This window comes from Magnusiomyces paraingens (assembly GCF_902498895.1).
Source record: "Magnusiomyces paraingens strain CBS 517.90 genome assembly, contig: contig1, whole genome shotgun sequence".
Classification (NCBI taxonomy): Eukaryota; Fungi; Ascomycota; class Dipodascomycetes; order Dipodascales; family Dipodascaceae; genus Magnusiomyces; species Magnusiomyces paraingens.
In genome coordinates, this window is record NW_022474067.1 from 1 (window position 1) to 17,661 (window position 17,661).

Consider the following 17,661-nt stretch of genomic DNA (forward strand, 5'->3'; position numbering starts at 1 on the left):
CTCCTTTTGCTTTGTCCCCCTTTGCCCCCTTTGCCTTTGCCCTTTGCCCCTTTGCCCTTTGTCCCCTCTTGCTCCCTTTCCCTTTGTCCCCCTTTGTCTCCCCTTTGTCCCTTGTCCCTTGCCCTTTGTCTCCCCTTTGTCTCCCTTTGCCCCCCTTTGCCCCTTTGTCTTTGCCCCTTTGTCTCCCCTTTGCTTGCTCCCCTTTGTCCCTCCTTTGTCCCCCTTTTGCTCCCTTTGCCCCTTTGTTCCCCCTTTGTCTCCCCTTTCTTGCCCCCTTTGTCTCCCCTCCCTTTGCTTCCCCTTTGTCTCCCCTTTCCCTTGTCCCTTGCCCCCTTTGCCCTTCAAATTACTAAATTTAATTTACTATTACGAAAATAGTATCCTTTTGATGAAACTGGAAATTGAATTGGTGTTATATTTACCAAGATTTTTGAATATATAATGAATAGTATACCTTAAATTTTTTTTCAATAATAGTTTGTTTGTTTGTTTTGTTTGTTTGTTTTATATTTTTTTAGGGTTATAGATTTACATAATTGCAGCATCTGTACAATTTTTTCTGTCATTGCCATATATTATTCTTCAATTGTCAATTTTTTCAAGTATCCAAATATCTTTTTTCAAAATATTTGATATTAAAGTCATTTGCATTTTGATTATTGTTATTATAAAAGATGGGACTCGATTAATTGTAAGTTCTGCTGCATTACTTTGAACTTTCACCTACCAGACCTTATAATTTTCATTATTCAACAAATTACCTGAAGTTAATTAAAACATGAAAAAAAAATTTTTAATGGTCTCTATCTCCTTGTTATATTTGGACGTTAATTCAACAATTTTATTGTCCTAGTCATAGAAAATTTCGTTAGTATATCACCAATTTTAGTTAATTTTATATTTAAGCGCTTTACCTTTTGTCATCCTTGAAACTATATCCATAAAATTATTACACACACTAAATAGTTTAATAAAAGAAACTTTAGGTAATTTAAATTACTGGCCTACAAAATTAATATTTTTCTGGATGATGGAAAATTTTTAATGATTTATATCCATTTCATGTTGTTTATTTTCTCTCAGTGAAATGTTCATAGTCAAAACGAGAAACTAAGCCTTAATTGAAACTGTGAGACATTTCTAAAAAAACGTTGAAGACAACAAATACTTTAAAAATATAAAAAAAACTGATCATAAAAGTATTAATCACAAAAAGAATTGAGGTTTCAGTTATGTTGAAACTGGAGTTATGTTGAAATGATTTGTAGTAACTTAGTCTTAATGATCCTTTTTGAAAGTTCTTGATTATGAATTCTTTTGAATCTAAGTAACAAATTGACATTATTTCTCTAGACCAAGATCTAGGAAAAACAAGTACGCAAAAGATTAAGAGAAATTTTTAATTTAAACCTCATCAATACAAATTTTAATAAATGTCAGAGAAAAGGTCTAGACAAACTTTCAAGGGAAAGTTCAAAACTGAATTTTTAATTCTGGTGCATATTATGGGGCAATTTGAAGTATTAAAAATCTAGAAAAAAAATTTAAATTGGTATATTGAAAATATATCCAAGTTTTTGAGATTTTTAAAAATTGAAAAAATTCAATTGAAGTGAGTGACACCATAGTAAGCTGTATGGTTTTATAATTTAATACAATACTTGTCTAGAAACTGATCTACCCATTAAATATGATCTTCAGTTATATATTATTAGATTGTCGTCTATTTTGAATTTTCGACGATATATTTTATCAGAATGAAAATTTACAAGGACAACAAAAGTTGGTCACGTAAGTATTTTCGTTGTTGTCATTTTTATGCAGAAATAAATGCAATTCAGAGAAATTATATTTTTTGAATATATACATATTATGGAGACTCTTGGTATCTTTAAGTGTTAGAATATTTAGTTCATTTTCGGTTACTAAGATTAATATTCGTCATGAAACTCAAATTATCTCCAGTTTATCATTTTCTCTTTATTAAACTTTGTAATTTTATCAGAAATGATTATCATGTACATTAGAAAATTTATCTATTTTTATCTAGACTTAGTTTAAAAAGAAATAAATATATTTGCGCTTTACAAAAATTTCAAACTAATTGTTTTTTTTTTTTTTTTTTTTTTTTTTCATGACACCCCTAAAGAAACTCTCAGCTACTTAATAACCCCTGTTTTTCTAAAAAAAGGTATGGAAAAACAGATTTTGCAATATTTCTCATTGTATCCGAATGGTATAGGAAAATATTTATTTATAAATTATAAGTTATGTGGTGTATGGTGTATAATTTTCTAAGAGGCTATTGAGATTTTCAAATTTCATTTAAGAAGCTTATAACTTTTATTAAAAGTATTTGGATTAGCATAAACTATAATTATGGTTAATTAAATATGTTAATAGTATGTGCTTAACTGTAGTTAAATTTGCATTTAACTTTATTTGTTACATGTAATAATATTAATAAAGCTTTGACCCTTGTTAAATTTGTAAAGAATTAAAATTTTATAATTATAATTGTTATAACAATTATAATTTAAGTAATTACTTAAATTAGTGAAGTAACAGCTTAGTTTAAGTTCAAGATGGTCCTTGCAGATCGTGTGGCACAATGTGTAATTGAAACGTTTTTAAAGCTTCCACCTAAAGGCAAGCCTGTTAAATCTTCTAATAGACCTTCAGAATGGACCATACTTGCTGGAATCGTTCTAGAGTCAGCTCAGGGAATGGAATGTGTCGCTCTTGCTACTGGGCTTAAAGCAAGTCCTGATGCTATTGTCAAAATTTCCAATGGTAATATTTTACATGATTCTCATGCTGAGATTTTAGCAATTCGCACATTTAACCACTTCCTATTAAATGAAATATCCCAACTGCCTACACACCATAGCAAATATATTCAGGCAATTGAAAATCCTGCTAGCTCTTATTTATTTGAAGGATTTTCAAATGTGAAAATTCACATGTATATTTCTGCGGCTCCTTGTGGAGACGCAAGTTTATCATTACTTAGTGATCTAAATCAAGATGAGCGATGGACAGACCCCATTGAGCCCGTAGTTCCTGGAGGGCCGTTGCGTGGTCGTGAACATTTTTTTCACACAGGTTACGTTCGCACTAAACCTGGACGGCGCGATTCACCTATTACATTATCAAAATCTTGTTCTGATAAACTTGCCATGAAAATTGCCACAAGCTTACTTTTAGGCCCTACATCAACAATAATATCTCCAAAGAATTTTTATTTATCTTCGCTAACTATTCCTGAGTCTGAATATCGCACTTCCGATATTAATCGAGCATTTGGTCCCCAAGGAAGACTAAAAGGTTTACAAACTCAAGCCCCTATCCATGGCACATACTCTCCCCATTTTTTTACCGTTTTTCCTACAAAGATTACTTTTCCTTTTCAAAAGTCTAAAGAATCCAAACCTTGTTCACAATCACTCATTTACTTTTTAAATGCTCAAGAAGATAAAAGCGGAACGTTTAAAAAGTCTAGCGAGGTTTTATTTTCGGGTGTAAAAATTGGAAATAAAATCTTATCCGGTAATGGGACCAGTCGAATTTCGAGAAGAGGGATCTTTTCGGATGTCGTTAAATATATTCCTCAACATCAAAATACTTCCTACTTGGATTTTAAAAATCTCAATGATGATAGACGGAAAATGAAACAAGAAGTATATAAAATTCTAAATAATTGGACACCAACTAGTGATGATGACTTTAAATTGTAAAATAAATAGGTGAATATTCCAAAACTCAAAATTATACATTGCAATGTTGATTATCGATGAAATCTGGGTAATGTTTAGACCCTTTATAATAAAATTTATTTTAATTCCGTTTTTATTCTTAAAATAGAAGTCAGAGAGTTTTTAAGGTTGAAAGCTTTCCTAATTCATTTTGTAAATCTTTATTTCGTCTCGTTAAAAGAAAAATATCCTCCATTGTAATTGTCTTCTTTTTTCGTAAATCTACAGCAAAAGCCTCAATATCTGATCCAATGGTTATTAGCTGCTGAATCACTAGCTCAGTCAAGGCAGCTGTATATTCTGGAGAAATCTGGGGTATCTCTAATGCATTTGTTTCATCATTGACAATCTGGCACACTGTATGCCATAAAGCTCCTTTGAGACGGCGTTCTTCGTTCATTTTAACTTGATAAAGGGAAAGGATTGTGTGGTAATTAAAAAAAAGTTGATCTACTTAATATATGTATATTTTAGAACGAAGTATATTCCATACTGTGTTAGGGATCCAATCAAAATACTTTTCAATTTTTTTTTTTCTCGACGTCGTTTACTATCAAAAATATTTTTCCTCAATGGAAATCTCAACTCAAACAACCTTTCAATGAAATCTGTTTTTACATGTCTTGCAAGAGCCCCTCAGGCCCTGTCGACTCGGCAGTTTCAGTGTCGTTTTTTCTGCTCTACATTGAAATGCATGTCGTCTAATCTCCCCGGTATTGTTTCTCCTTATACCTCGGTTCAGCAACAGTTAGTGAAGGATCTAAATAGCAGTAATGTTGGATCTTCCACTCAACAAGATATGGTCAATTTGAATGATTCAGAGCATATGCTAAGAGGATTAGACCGTCTTCGTGTTATTCCCAAAGACCCTACTTTTTATATGTCAAATCCGCCTCATGAGGAAACAATGAGAAATTTAAACATTCTTCTTCGCAAATATATTAATCTCCCCACGGTGACTCGAGATGAAACGGCTGCGGTATCATGGATGACATTTGAGGAATACTCAGCTATTGGAGGTGGGTCGCGTTTAAAGCCTATTCAATACAAGTCTCTTGTTAAACTTTTAAACAGACTTTCATTGATTGATCCCCAACTTATGCCTAATGAGATTTGGGAGGGTATCCGACCGTTTGTCCGTGACAGAGGATCAAAAAGCTCTCTTAGCTTTCAAAAGTCCTTGGACCAATTTGGTAGAGCGTCAGCAGTTGGTAGGAGAAAGACGTCTAGTGCTCGTGTTTATGTTACCAAAAATACTGAGGCTGCCCAGGGCCAAGTTCTTGTTAATGGAAAGAATTTAATTGAATATTTCCCTCGTTTGGTGGATAGAGATGCTATGTTATACCCGCTAAAGGTTGTTGATCTTGTCGGTCAATTCAACATTTTTGCGACTGTTCAGGGAGGTGGCCTTACCGGTCAGTCTAACTCTATTGCTCTTGCTATTGCTAGAGGAATAGTTATGCATAATCCTCTTCTAAAATCAAGACTTCACCGTGCTGGTTGTCTTACAAGAGACGCTAGAAAGGTCGAAAGAAAGAAGCCGGGCAAGCCAAAGGCCAGAAAGTCGTATACCTGGGTCAAGCGTTAATTTCTATATATATGGCTTATGTATATATTTTCTAAACCTGTAAATAAATATATATTTTTTTTGTTTTCGGTTTTCGGTTTTCGGTTTTCTATTTATTTATTTATTTTATTCATTGAACTTATTTTTATATTTTTATATATTTTTTATTTTTTTTATTTTTCTGTTGTAAGTTTTTAAGTCATTCATTAGCTTAGGTTACAAATAATTATTATTGAAATAACAGAAATAATTTTTATAGGTTTACAGGCAACTGGATAATTCTTTGATGTCATGAAAAACAAAATGCTTTTTCGTTATTATTCTTCAGCGGTAAAACCTAGACGCACCATCCCTTCACATTTATCATTAGAATATGTATGATTGAACTATCTATAGTAATTAGCGTTTTAACTAAAGAGAAAAGTTTATTGAATCTGCAAAGGCACGACAATTATGGAGATTTATAGTCAGATCAACTTATTGTATGTGAATCTAATGAATTCTCTTTGAAAAAAGAACTAACCATGCCAAGTGTTACCTTCTATATCTCAAAGGGAAGAGTTGAAAAATTGGGCTCGCGGTGACTTTCTGCGGCACAGTAAAGAAACTGATCCAGTATGTTCTTTTTTTTTTTTTTTTTTTTTTTTTGACAAAATCTAATATTTCCAGACAAAAATAAAATATCTAGTTTCACGCGGGACTAAAGAGGTAAATGATATGGCCAAGTACCTTCAGCTTCCAACACAGTTTGAGCTTCCAAAACTATCGATAAAAAGTAACAAGAAATAAGGCTAGGAAAATATCTCCATCTTTTTTCTATTAGGCTAAAGAATAATATATAAGCATATTTACATTAATAAATTGCTAAAACTTGGTCGTTCTAATCAATGTAAGAGACTCATCTAAAGAAGCATAAATACTATCTACAACAGACTCTATCAAAGCTCCATTCATATCGATTCTATTATCCTTAAGCCAATCATTTAAGAACGCAATATCAGCTTGGCTCTTTTCATTTCGTGAGTTTTTGATTTTCAAAGCCGTTTCCTTTATCAAAGGAACAAATTGTTCTAGTAAATTATTTTTAAGGTTTTCAGCTTGATGATTGTCATATTTGATTTGGTTGCGATGGCGATGAAGATTGACAACATATTCATTGATTATGAGAGAAATTTCTGATGCCTGAAACAATGTATGAACTAGTTTCCATCCAAGTTGAAGATCTAATTTTAATGAAGACAATGTAAAATATATCTTTTCGTATCCTGAATGATCCAATTTATTAAGAGCTGATTCAGCAAGAGATAAAATAACTTGGCATGACCAAATTTCTGCTTCTGTTAATTCAATCAAAGTATTTCTATCATTTAAAAGGTCTTTTAGTAAAAGTGAAGTTTCTGAAAGCCTATCCGTCTTAATCAAACTTTTAATGATTTCGTTTTTGGTTTCATGTATTTTGACCCAATTAGGTCCAACTCGGGGGCCAGGCATTATGATATGTGAAAGTCTGTGAGTATTTGGTCGTGGAATATCCCACATGATATCAAAATCTCGATTGTCTTCAAGTTTAGCTGTATCTGTGTAGTTAAGAAAACTTAGATCAAAAGTCTTATGCGGGTAATGAGAAAGCTGACTCAATTGAACCCCCAAGATGCTTTTCGTGATACTATTATCAACAACTTTGCGAAGTTGAAAAAAACTTTCCAATTGGGTGTAAACATCATTTTCGTATACCTTTAAAAGCCCATTAACCACTTCATCATTAAACGTTTGGTATGTATTAATAGCTTTAACCAAAACGCTATCGTTTGGAAAAAAAGACATTGAGCGTGTTATAATAAAGTGAGACATGGAGTCAACTTGGAGGTTTTGTACTCTCAAAACGGAATAATGGTGGAAAGATTTTTTGAAGGCACCGAGTAGTTGATAAATAACGACAAGCCATAGTCTAACATAAAACTGATGCTTATCATTTTCACATGCTAGTTCCAATAAAACTGCAGCCTTTGTCAATGATTGAAAATCAATAGAAGTTTCCAAAATAGCATATGCTGCAATAAGAAGATAGTCGTCACCTGAGTGATAATCTTTATCATCTTTTTTCTTTAAAAAATGTTTAGACTCATTATACAGATGAACTTGATGTTGAATCAAGGAATCAACATTATAACTCTCAGGTCTAAATAAAAATCTGAATTTTTCAACATTAACTGGCAAATTCTGCTGAGAATTTTTGATTTCGATCTGGTCTAAGAATTTAAGCCATTTAGTTCGATCAAAAAGGGGGCTCAGCATATATGCCCTTAAATCATTAAACACACTGCGTTTATCACCCATATATTCAAAATATTTTTCTGTCGCCTCGTTAAGTGAAGGGACAATGTTTGTATAATCGGTGTTATTACCCAATTCAAATGACAAATGAACCAAAGCAAGTTTAGAATTTTGACCAACTTTATAGTCCGAAATGAACTTGTAGAGAAACTCCACATCCTTTAAATTTATGCATGCACTGATTAAACCTTTCCAATGATTAAAATCATCTCTAGAAAGATTCTTCAAAATTCTGATACATTGATTTTTTAACCCCTGCCAATCTTGAATCTTGATAAGTGTTTCAAACAATATGATATTTAAATCAAGGGAGTCCCAGTTTCGCACTTCTTCAGTTTGTAAATAATGTATAATATCATTAGGCAGGTTATTGATTTCATAAATCAAGCACTTTAAATAAGCTTCCTGAGGTGACTTAACTGGTTCGGTTTTCTTTAATAAGCCCAGTGCCAATTTGGGAAACAATGTTTTTTCAACGTCGGTAACATTCGAAAATTTTAAAGACATGTAAATGCATGATATCGCCCACAGTGTGTACTTTCTATTTCCCAATGTACTTAGAGCCATTGCTGCCTTCTGTTGTCCTTTAAAGTCACCAACAGCTAGCATAGTATCAAACCAAACATCTCTAATAAATTGCTCATCCTTAGGGGTTTTCTTCGCAACTGCTTCAAAGTATTGCTGTAATTTGTCAACTAATTGAGAGTTAGAAAGATAACGTTAAGAAAAGTCAATAACATACACCGCCCTGCACATCGATATGTATCTTGTAAAATCATCATAATCTGATGGTTATTTATCCCTGTATTAGCTACTTTGTCCGCCCACAAAAGACCTTCTTCAATGTTATTCAGAAGAACAAGTACTTGTCCTTTAAGAGCCTACTATATATTAGATATGTACAAGATAAATTCCATGAAATGCTTACCAAATAGTATATACTATTAGGCGATTTTTTTAGTTCTTTATTAATTTTCGTAAGAGCTTGACGGTAGCTCCCCGAATTTATTAAATTCAACAAATTTCTGTTGTCTGAATTCATTTTCAATTTTCACACAAGTTGAAAGTGAAAACAAGTATAAGTGAATGAAAATTTTCTACCTGTCGTGATCTTTTGTGATGGTATACACTTGATTAAATTAACTATGCTAGTGAGATCTACCTAACATGCAATTGTTATATTATCCGTGTTAATTTTTTGTCACATTAAAGCATTATTTACATTAATAATAACCACACATTAATTAATAATAGCCAGTCAATAATTATTGACTGCTAATAAACCCCGAATGTAAGGTTTTTTTTTTTTAAAAAAAAAAAAGATAACTTATCAATTCATTTTCACTTTTTGAATTCATTTCATCTTTTAACAAATTAAGAAAAAATTTAAAAAAAAAATAAATTATTATTTAAATAAATTGTAAAATACATAGCATTGAATATCATAAATGAAACTACTGTAAAAGCTGGTCTCGGTAATGTGTTTGAAAATTAACGGTTTTAGTTTCTCTGCGTCTTTCCCGATTTTGCAACATATTTTGTTCTCTCACAGCTTGCTTTCTTAATTTTTCACGAACAGGATCACGTTCTTTAACGAGATTATTAGCCCTTCTGTCCGCAGCAATAAGAGTTCCTTGGTCTTCAGGAATAATGTTATATGGAAGATTTTGTTTATAGTAACGGGCGAGAGATCTGTGACCAGCCCGAAGGTTGCCCATTGCGAGCTCCAGTCCAGATTCTAAGACCACAGCTGCATCTTCATAATCACCTTCAGAAAGTTCTTCATCAGACTCCGACGCTGATTCATCTTCCCATTCATCATCATCGTCTGCGCCCTTGACAATAGTCGTCTCATTAGTTTCCTTCTTATATGAACCTCTAAAGTCATAAAAGTCGGATATCTCAAGTTTTTCATCCATCGTTTCGTAAGGAATCTTGATATGACGTTTAGCAATCATATGAGCACGTACAGCTTCAAGTGATCTGGATTCAAAGTTACAGTAAAGGCACATGTTTCCCAATCCAATTTTTTCTCCCAAGTATGTCATCAAACCAGTCAAATCGGTTAAATATTCGCGTTCAGGGATGAACAAACCAAAATGTTTACGAAGGTGTTCTGCATTTTCTTCAGGCGATGGAAACACACGGCCTGTCATGAAACAGACGTTCGGTGGAATAGGTTTATTTTTTCTTAATCGTCTTTTGATTTCCCGATCAATTTCATCATCACCTTCCTCGTCTTCCAAATCTTTATCATTTAAGGAATAACTTGATTCGGTGTCACTGATCTCGGAGATCGATTCGGTGTCCGTATCAATTTGTGTTTTGTTTGTGGATATGGGATCTCCTAATGAAAATGTAGAAGAATCGACGCTTTCCAAATCTATACTTCTTTTGTTATCAAGCTGTTCTCGAGCGCTATCCAAGGCTTCCTGAGCCGCTAAATTAGATGCAAGCCTTCGTTTCTGCTTTTCCTCAAGACGCTTATCTTTCTTCGTGACTTGTCGTTTGCCACCACGATTCCCCTTTTTCGTATGATCTGATTCTTCTTGTTGGTTTTGTAAAGCCTTTTCGGCAAAAATCTCGGCTGATATAGGCGGAAGCTGCGCAACACGGCGTTTAAGATTATATCGATGCCATTCGGTTTTCATATGAAGCCGCTGTAAATCAGCAGTCGGAAATGAAAGACCACAAGTGTTGCAAGTGAATAAAGGAATGCCACCATCGGAAGCGCCACGAGATATAGTAACCTCCATGATTGAAATTTGAAATTTGGTTCTTAATAATTATTAATTAAAGATGCTGAGGAACATCAGTTTTGTTTAAAAATTTTTTTTAATTTTATTATTGCGATTAGGTAATTTTTTTATGACTGTGAATTACTCAACATACTCAACATACTATGGCTTACGAGAATTATTTAATAGTTACATGAGAATCAATAGAACTTAACAGTTTTCAAGTTAACTTATAAGTTAATAAGGTTAACATGTATGTGTCAAGTTACAATTTTTTGCTGCTGAAAATGAGTCAATCCTTGCGTTAACTCTTATTGATGTATTATCAGCTATTAAACTAATATTGGCAATAAACAACTACACATTGAACCTCAAAAAATAAAGCCATGTTCAAATAAACAAAAATTAGTTTCGTTTTATAATCTACAATGTAATACAATAAATATTTACAATTTTAACATAAATTCAATATTCCATGTTTTTTTTTAAATTAATTTATATCACTATTAAACCAAATAGAAATATTTGAATTTATCGGTACTTGACAAAGCCAATATCAGCAGCCTTCTCTCTGAAAGACTGTCTGCAGATGTTAAGACCGTACTTGCGGATAACAGCATTGCGGGAAGCAGTAATACGGCTAGTAAAGTCAGTAAAACATAATTTCAAAGCATAGTTCTCTATCTTACCATTGACGAGAGCCCTTGCCGTAAGTTCTGGGGTGGGAGTACCAAACGTTCTCGTGAGCCATTTTTGCTATTCTAAAGTTAATATTCAATCATATTAAAAATTCGTTTCATAAAATCTCACTGCATAGGTACATACCTATCTGATGGTTTGCAAGTTTGTGATATTGAACTTGAGTTGAGCAGGAGTATAAGTAAATCAAGACTTTTTTTTTTTTTTTTCTCTCGATACAACTAGAAAGACTGTAAAAAAAAATTTCAACCCTTACCCAATTTAGCAGTCACCTGTGAGAATTGCAATAATTTATTAGGGCTAAGCCCTTTTAATTATTTTAATAATTATTTACAATCATTACATAATCATTAAAATTTTATTTTGGAAAGTTGATTTTGGATTTTTGGAAATCCTCAAATATGCTATTTGAAGTGAGTTGAAAGTCAACAGTAATCAACAATGAGTGGTGTTCAACATCATAGAGCCACTTTAAAGAAGAATCATAAATCTTTTAAATCGAGACATTCTACAAAGGGGCAAATCAAGACAGTTCAGAAAGGTGTGTTGTTATAACATGAATTATATGGCGATATATAAATTGAGATATATATTAACATAAAACGATAGGAAAGATTGAAAAAGATTCCAATAGCAAAGGGAAACCCTATATTTTAACCAAAAATGATAGAAAAAATACAGCAAAACAAATTTTAAAACAAAAGGTATCCGTTGTGAACAACAACAAAAAACTTTTTTCAGGTTCACAGGGACTTTCTAAAGTTGTTACTATTGTTCCTCTTTCTTCAAGTATCGATGCGAAATCAGTTGTAACTTCTATTATTGGTTCTGTTGATCAACAAGCAGAAGTCAATAGTCCTGGAATAACATCAGTTTATTTGGATCGTTTCAAGCAAAATCTTACATTTGTAATACCTCCAGCGAGCTTTTTGGCTATTATTGACTCTGCTAAAGTTGCTGATTTTGTTGTTTTTGCTCTCTCTGCTACTGAGGAAGTCGATAAGTTTGGCGAACTTTGCATTCGTACAATCGAATCTCAAGGAGTTTCATCTGTATTTTCGGTTATAAGCAACTTAAACGATGTTGATACTATCAAAAAGCAAACCGAAGTCAAATCCTCCCTTTCAAGTTATTTTTCTCACTTTTTCCCTAGTAGTGACAAGCCTTTTACAATAAGCAATTCAGCAGAATCTTTGAATTTATGCCGATCATTGTGTCAAAAATACCCCAAGGGAATAAACTGGAGAGATGAAAGGCCTTATATTTTAGCCGATAAGTTTTATTGGCAAGATGATTCAAATTCTGAAAATGGTGGCTATCTTGCGGTTGAGGGTGTTGTTCGTGGAAAGGGCATCGATCCTAACCGATTGATCCATATCCCAGATTTTGGAGATTTTCAAGTTGCTAAAATAGCTAAGAGACAGTTTCAAAGACATTCTGTTCTAAAGGAAGACATATCTAACGAGTCTGAATTCCCTGACAGTTCACAGGACGATGTTGATCCATTCATTAACATAGATGCCGACATGATGAGCGACGAAGAAGAATATGATATGACGGCTGAACCGTCAATTGAACAAGGTGTTAGACTAGATGATCACCTTTATTTCCGTGATGAATACAAAGAAGATTTGGATCAGAAATTAAAATCTCGAAAGATTCCAAAGGGAATGTCAAGTTACCAGGCTCGTTGGATTTTAGATGATGATGAATTTTCGGACGAAGACATTAGCGACAACGAAGAGATGGAAGATGAAAATGGAGAGGGAGATTTTGGAATAAGCAAGCCTGTTGCATCTGAATATGAGCCTACTGACGCAGGAGAAATTGAGATGGATAATTTTGTTGATCTTGCCGCAGATGAAGAAGAGTTACAATTAAAAGAATTCAGACAACGGGCCCGCGACAATCTTGATTTTCCTGATGAGATTGAGCTTTCACCTACTGTGAGTGCGAAGGACCGTATGATTAGATACAGAGGATTAAAAAATCTTCGAAGCTGTACCTGGGACGCAGATGAAAAAGATTCTAGAGCACCTGAGGAATGGAAGCGTTTACTTCGCGTTGCCAATTACAAGGGAACCCGAACCCGAGTTTTAAAGGAATCCTTGCAAAATGCCCGCATTGATGTTGGTACCCCAGTCACAATATTCATCAAATGTGATAGAAATCTTGTGGAATTATTGGGCCAAGCACCACTCATCTTATATGGACTTTTACAATACGAAAACAAGATGGTTGTTCTTAATTTCGCTATCCAGCAAAGTACGGAATACGAGGAACCCATTGCTGCAAAGGAAACTCTTATCATTCAATGCGGACCTCGAAGATATACTGCGAACCCCATTTTTTCACAGGCTGGAAAGTCCTCGAACAACGTTTATAAGTACCAGCGATTTATATACCCTGGCGAATCTGCTACTGCTACAGTTATTGCACCTATTATGTTTGGCAATGTTCCCACACTTTTTTTCAAGAAGGTAGACCAAGAGCTTAGATTAGCTGCAACTGGATCTATATTTAACGCTGACCATTCCCGTATTTTGGCTAAAAGGTCTGTATTAACTGGACATCCGTTTAAGATTCATAAGCGTGTTGTCACCATTCGATACATGTTTTTTAATCGTGATGACATTATGTGGTTTAAGGCTGTTCCATTATTTACACGTATGGGAAATTCTGGTTATATTAAGGAGCCTCTTGGTACTCATGGGTATTTTAAAGCAACTTTTGATCGGAAAATTCACGCCCAAGATACTGTTGCGATGGCTTTGTATAAACGTGTTTGGCCTCGTGTCGCAACATTATGGGATGGTAATATTTAATGAGTTTTTGGAGGAGCGCCAGGTAGATAGTGAGCATAGTTTTAGATTTAATTGTTTTGGTTCAAAGGCATTATTATTTTTACTTGTGTGAAAGCAGTAATACATCTTGGTTACTGATAACGTAATAAGGAACCAACGGGTTTATCTAGGTAATCATGTGATATTAGACCCTGAAATAAATTAACTTTTTGGCTTTCAACGTCTTGTTTAGTACTTAGGGAGTACCAATGTTACATGTGCTGAAATTTACTTAAACATTTCTTTATGGTCGCTTAATGCTGCACACCCAGCCTCTTTTGTCATAAACTGTTTCTTTCAATTTTTCATCTGATAAACCAATTCTTATTCTCGTAAAAATAAACCAATTTAAAGATTCATCATGGTCCTAGCACGAACACTTACGAAACGATTTAAAAACTCGGTATCCAAAAAATTTAATGGCGGGTCTTTGGAGGAGCACCAGGTAGATAATGACGACAAATTCTATGCCATTAACTTTAATGCCACAGACCCTACGCAACATACAAACACAATTAGTACTATAACAGAGAAAAACAATAAAGCAAGTTCAGTTCATTCAGCTGAATCAAGCAGTTCTTCGACATTATCGCGGGCGAGTTCGATAAAAAGAACAGGCACTGAATCATTAAAAAGAGCCAGCTCGTTATTAAGCAGAAAGTCATCTACTAGTTCAAGAAATGTTTCAAAACCACCATCAATAACATTTCCAATAACACCTACAGGCCCTAGTGTATATTCACATGGAGACGATTATATTTCTTACACGAAAGCTACTGACATATTTGAACCGAATGAAGAAGTACAAAATATGCTGCCACCGTCGGCCCCGCTTCCTTTAAAAAAACCACCATCACACAGAAAAATTCCATCAATATCATCGTCAACATATCCATCTTTAGCGTCTGAAATGATGGTGGATGGCTCTCAAAATATGCTTTTTCCTCCAGCAAGCATAAGGTCATCCGCAACAGATAATACCTTTGCAGATGAAGTAGCCATGGAAATCTTAGAAAAGATATCTGCAGAGGAATATACTCAAGAAATCAAAATATTTGGTTGGAGTATATAAAAGGCTATATCTTGTATACTATTCTAATGATTAATGAAAATGGTTTCACGGTTTTTTTTTTTTTTTTTTTTTTTTACCAATGCCGTTCCACACATAACGTATTATTGACCGAATTGCTTACTCAGCGAAAATTTTTTTCGGTCCTGGCCGCAACCATTCTAACTTTGGAAGGCTATAAACAACTATCCATCCCGTTATTTTGGCTTCAATTATGAATTTTTTTGTTATTTTAATTCGCATCTATAATGGTGGATTATAAAAGGGCTTTAGTTTTGGCGCCAATGGTTTGTTTAAAATCTATAATGTCACAAGTATTTTAGAAAATTAACATTATTTGGATGTTTATAGGTACGTGTTGGCGAATTACCGACTCGTTTATTATCATTAAAGCATGGCGCAAGTCTTGTTTGGTGTATGTGATATTACAATTTTTAGAAAGTTTGTTTTTTAACAGCTAATAATATAAAGCCCCTGAAGTTATCGATAAGAAGATAATTAGTTGTAGTCGAGTATGGAATGAAAAGACGAGATGCTATGATTTTATTGAAAAAAACAACAAAATTGCATTTCGAACTTGCCCTGAATTAGAAAGGGATCACCTAGTTTTTCAAATGGGGACTGCTGACCCCAATCTTGCTGTTCAAGCTGCAAAAATGGTTGTTAATGATGTGTCTGCGATAGATGTTAATAGCGGCTGTCCTGTAAGTAAACTTGCTTTCTATTTATTCAATAAACTAACATTAATTTAAGAAACATTTTTCAATCCGTAAGTAACTTTGAATATTTATTGGATAAGGCCAATCCTTTTCATTTTACTAACAAAACAGACTCTGGAATGGGTGCGGCTCTGTTAAAAACACCCGATAAACTTGTGAGCATTCTAACTTCACTTGTTGATCAAGTTGGAGATCCTTTCAATATCCCCATCAGTGTAAAAATTAGATTGTTGGAAACAGAAGAAAAGACTTTAAGTCTTGTTGAACGTCTAGTTACTACCGGTATAAAATGTCTTACCATTCATTGCAGAACAACACCAATGCGTCCTCGAGAACCTTCGATTCGAACGTCATTGAAGAAGATATCTGACACATGCCACAAAGCAGGCGTTATGTGCTTATTGAATGGTGATATTGAGGGGTTCAAAGATTTGGATCATGTTATTGAAAAGTATGGGGTTGATGGTGCCATGATTGCTAGAGCAGCCGAAGCAAATCCATCTTGTTTTAACTCAAAAGGTCAGATCCCTTGGAATGAAATAATAAGGGAATATTTTGAATATTGCAAAAAATTTGACAACCATGTCGTCAATACAAAGTTTTGTTTAGCTAGAATGATTCCTGGGAAATCTCAGTTGTATCAAAAGGTTGCTCAATCTAAAACGATGGAACAGATTGATGATGCATTGAATAACCTTACGGAGGATGATATGAACAAGTTCATCCATATTTTTAAATCTCCCCTAACATTACTTGAGGAACAAGTTAAACAAGAGGAGTTAAGGGCAAAAAATCAAATGTTAAAAAGATCGGCTGAAGATATTATAGAACCAAGTAAGCGAGTAAGATTTATTTGATATGCTTATAATAATATATACAGTTAAAATTTATCATTTTAAAAAATAGCACGTTTTATCGCACACCAAGCACCAGCAGCTCCAGCCATTAAACCAGAAGCAATAAGCATAGGCTTCGGGCCTTTTGTACATTTAAACATTGCTCCAGCAATTGCACCAGATGCAAGAGAATTCCAATCATCATGTTTCCCTCTGTATTTATCAATAGAAGCATTGATGAGATTGTAAATCAAAGTAAGAACACCAGCAGAATTACCTAAGAAAGGTCCACGTCGCGTCACAGCGTTAAGAATACCATTCAGTCTTAATTTAAATGAAGCGTCAGCAGGTGTCTTTCTAAGACCTTCGATTAAACCGTAAGCACCACCGACACCAAGGCCCAATAGATAAACGGTACCTGTACCGTAACAAAGGTCATCCGTCCAACCTTTAATAGGAATGATACCCTGTGAACCTGGTAGGGAAGAAAGAGCATCATCCTCAATATTGAGATATTCGAGTCCACGGTCTAAACCGGCTAACGGGTGAAGCTTCGTAGAATCAATAGGACTTGAAAGAATCGATGAGACATTAACAGTAGACGGATCAAATCCAAGTGAATATTCTGATTTAGCAGGCTCTATACTAGAGACTTGTGCCGAGGTTTCATTGCTATTATTATTATTATTATTTCCAAAGAACCAGCCCATGTTGCCTGTGTATGAATTTCTGATCTGTGCAAAAGTTTGAGAAGTTTACCGTAAAATTACTTGGTGGCGGGGATCTCGTTGGTGGGTTAGAATAAAAAATTTTCATATTAACCCGAACCCTGATATTACCTTTTTTTTAAAAAAAAAATAAATTAGGCCGAATACCGGTGATTCAAATTTTGCAAGATAGCTACTACCCAAATCAGCTTGAACAAGAGCTCATTCTACTTAAATATTTAATTAATGATCAGCAATGCTGGATACATCCAACAAGATATCAAGTTGCCCCAAAATAACTCCTTAGCAAATATAAATTGTATACATAAGTTTAGTATTTTCGGGAGATCCTTTTTTTCAAAAAATGAAAGTTTAAACGTAAATATTCCTGCTA

General features: G+C 33.9%; 8 protein-coding genes across 8 annotated transcripts; 4 read left to right on the plus strand and 4 right to left on the minus strand.

The window, feature by feature from the left end:
* Window positions 1-2,585: 2,585 nt before the first annotated feature.
* SAPINGB_P000001 (uncharacterized protein) lies at window positions 2,586-3,737 on the plus strand (the record flags this gene model as incomplete). The annotated part of the gene is made up of 1 exon (XM_031994726.1): window positions 2,586-3,737. One exon carries the CDS (start codon window positions 2,586-2,588, stop codon window positions 3,735-3,737), a length of 1,152 nt encoding a protein of 383 aa, XP_031850617.1.
* A 130-nt stretch (window positions 3,738-3,867) lies between these two features.
* On the minus strand, window positions 3,868-4,155 carry SAPINGB_P000002 (uncharacterized protein; the record flags this gene model as incomplete). The annotated part of the gene is made up of 1 exon (XM_031994727.1): window positions 3,868-4,155. The coding sequence occupies one exon, from the start codon at window positions 4,153-4,155 to the stop codon at window positions 3,868-3,870; it is 288 nt and encodes a 95-aa protein (XP_031850618.1).
* A 201-nt stretch (window positions 4,156-4,356) lies between these two features.
* Window positions 4,357-5,343, plus strand: SAPINGB_P000003 (mitochondrial 37S ribosomal protein uS9m; the record flags this gene model as incomplete). The annotated part of the gene is made up of 1 exon (XM_031994728.1): window positions 4,357-5,343. One exon carries the CDS (start codon window positions 4,357-4,359, stop codon window positions 5,341-5,343), a length of 987 nt encoding a protein of 328 aa, XP_031850619.1.
* An 843-nt stretch (window positions 5,344-6,186) lies between these two features.
* On the minus strand, window positions 6,187-8,438 carry SAPINGB_P000004 (uncharacterized protein; the record flags this gene model as incomplete). Its single annotated transcript, XM_031994729.1, has 2 exons — window positions 6,187-8,351; window positions 8,399-8,438. The coding sequence occupies 2 exons, from the start codon at window positions 8,436-8,438 to the stop codon at window positions 6,187-6,189; spliced, it is 2,205 nt and encodes a 734-aa protein (XP_031850620.1).
* Window positions 8,439-9,110: 672 nt separating this feature from the next.
* Window positions 9,111-10,412, minus strand: SAPINGB_P000005 (uncharacterized protein; the record flags this gene model as incomplete). Its single annotated transcript, XM_031994730.1, has 1 exon — window positions 9,111-10,412. One exon carries the CDS (start codon window positions 10,410-10,412, stop codon window positions 9,111-9,113), a length of 1,302 nt encoding a protein of 433 aa, XP_031850621.1.
* A 1,122-nt stretch (window positions 10,413-11,534) lies between these two features.
* SAPINGB_P000006 (uncharacterized protein) lies at window positions 11,535-13,918 on the plus strand (the record flags this gene model as incomplete). Its single annotated transcript, XM_031994731.1, has 2 exons — window positions 11,535-11,634; window positions 11,835-13,918. 2 exons carry the CDS (start codon window positions 11,535-11,537, stop codon window positions 13,916-13,918), a joined length of 2,184 nt encoding a protein of 727 aa, XP_031850622.1.
* Window positions 13,919-15,619: 1,701 nt separating this feature from the next.
* SAPINGB_P000007 (uncharacterized protein) lies at window positions 15,620-16,581 on the plus strand (the record flags this gene model as incomplete). Its single annotated transcript, XM_031994732.1, has 3 exons — window positions 15,620-15,709; window positions 15,759-15,774; window positions 15,836-16,581. 3 exons carry the CDS (start codon window positions 15,620-15,622, stop codon window positions 16,579-16,581), a joined length of 852 nt encoding a protein of 283 aa, XP_031850623.1.
* Window positions 16,582-16,619: 38 nt separating this feature from the next.
* Window positions 16,620-17,270, minus strand: SAPINGB_P000008 (uncharacterized protein; the record flags this gene model as incomplete). The annotated part of the gene is made up of 1 exon (XM_031994733.1): window positions 16,620-17,270. The coding sequence occupies one exon, from the start codon at window positions 17,268-17,270 to the stop codon at window positions 16,620-16,622; it is 651 nt and encodes a 216-aa protein (XP_031850624.1).
* Between the last annotated feature and the right edge of the window lie 391 nt (window positions 17,271-17,661).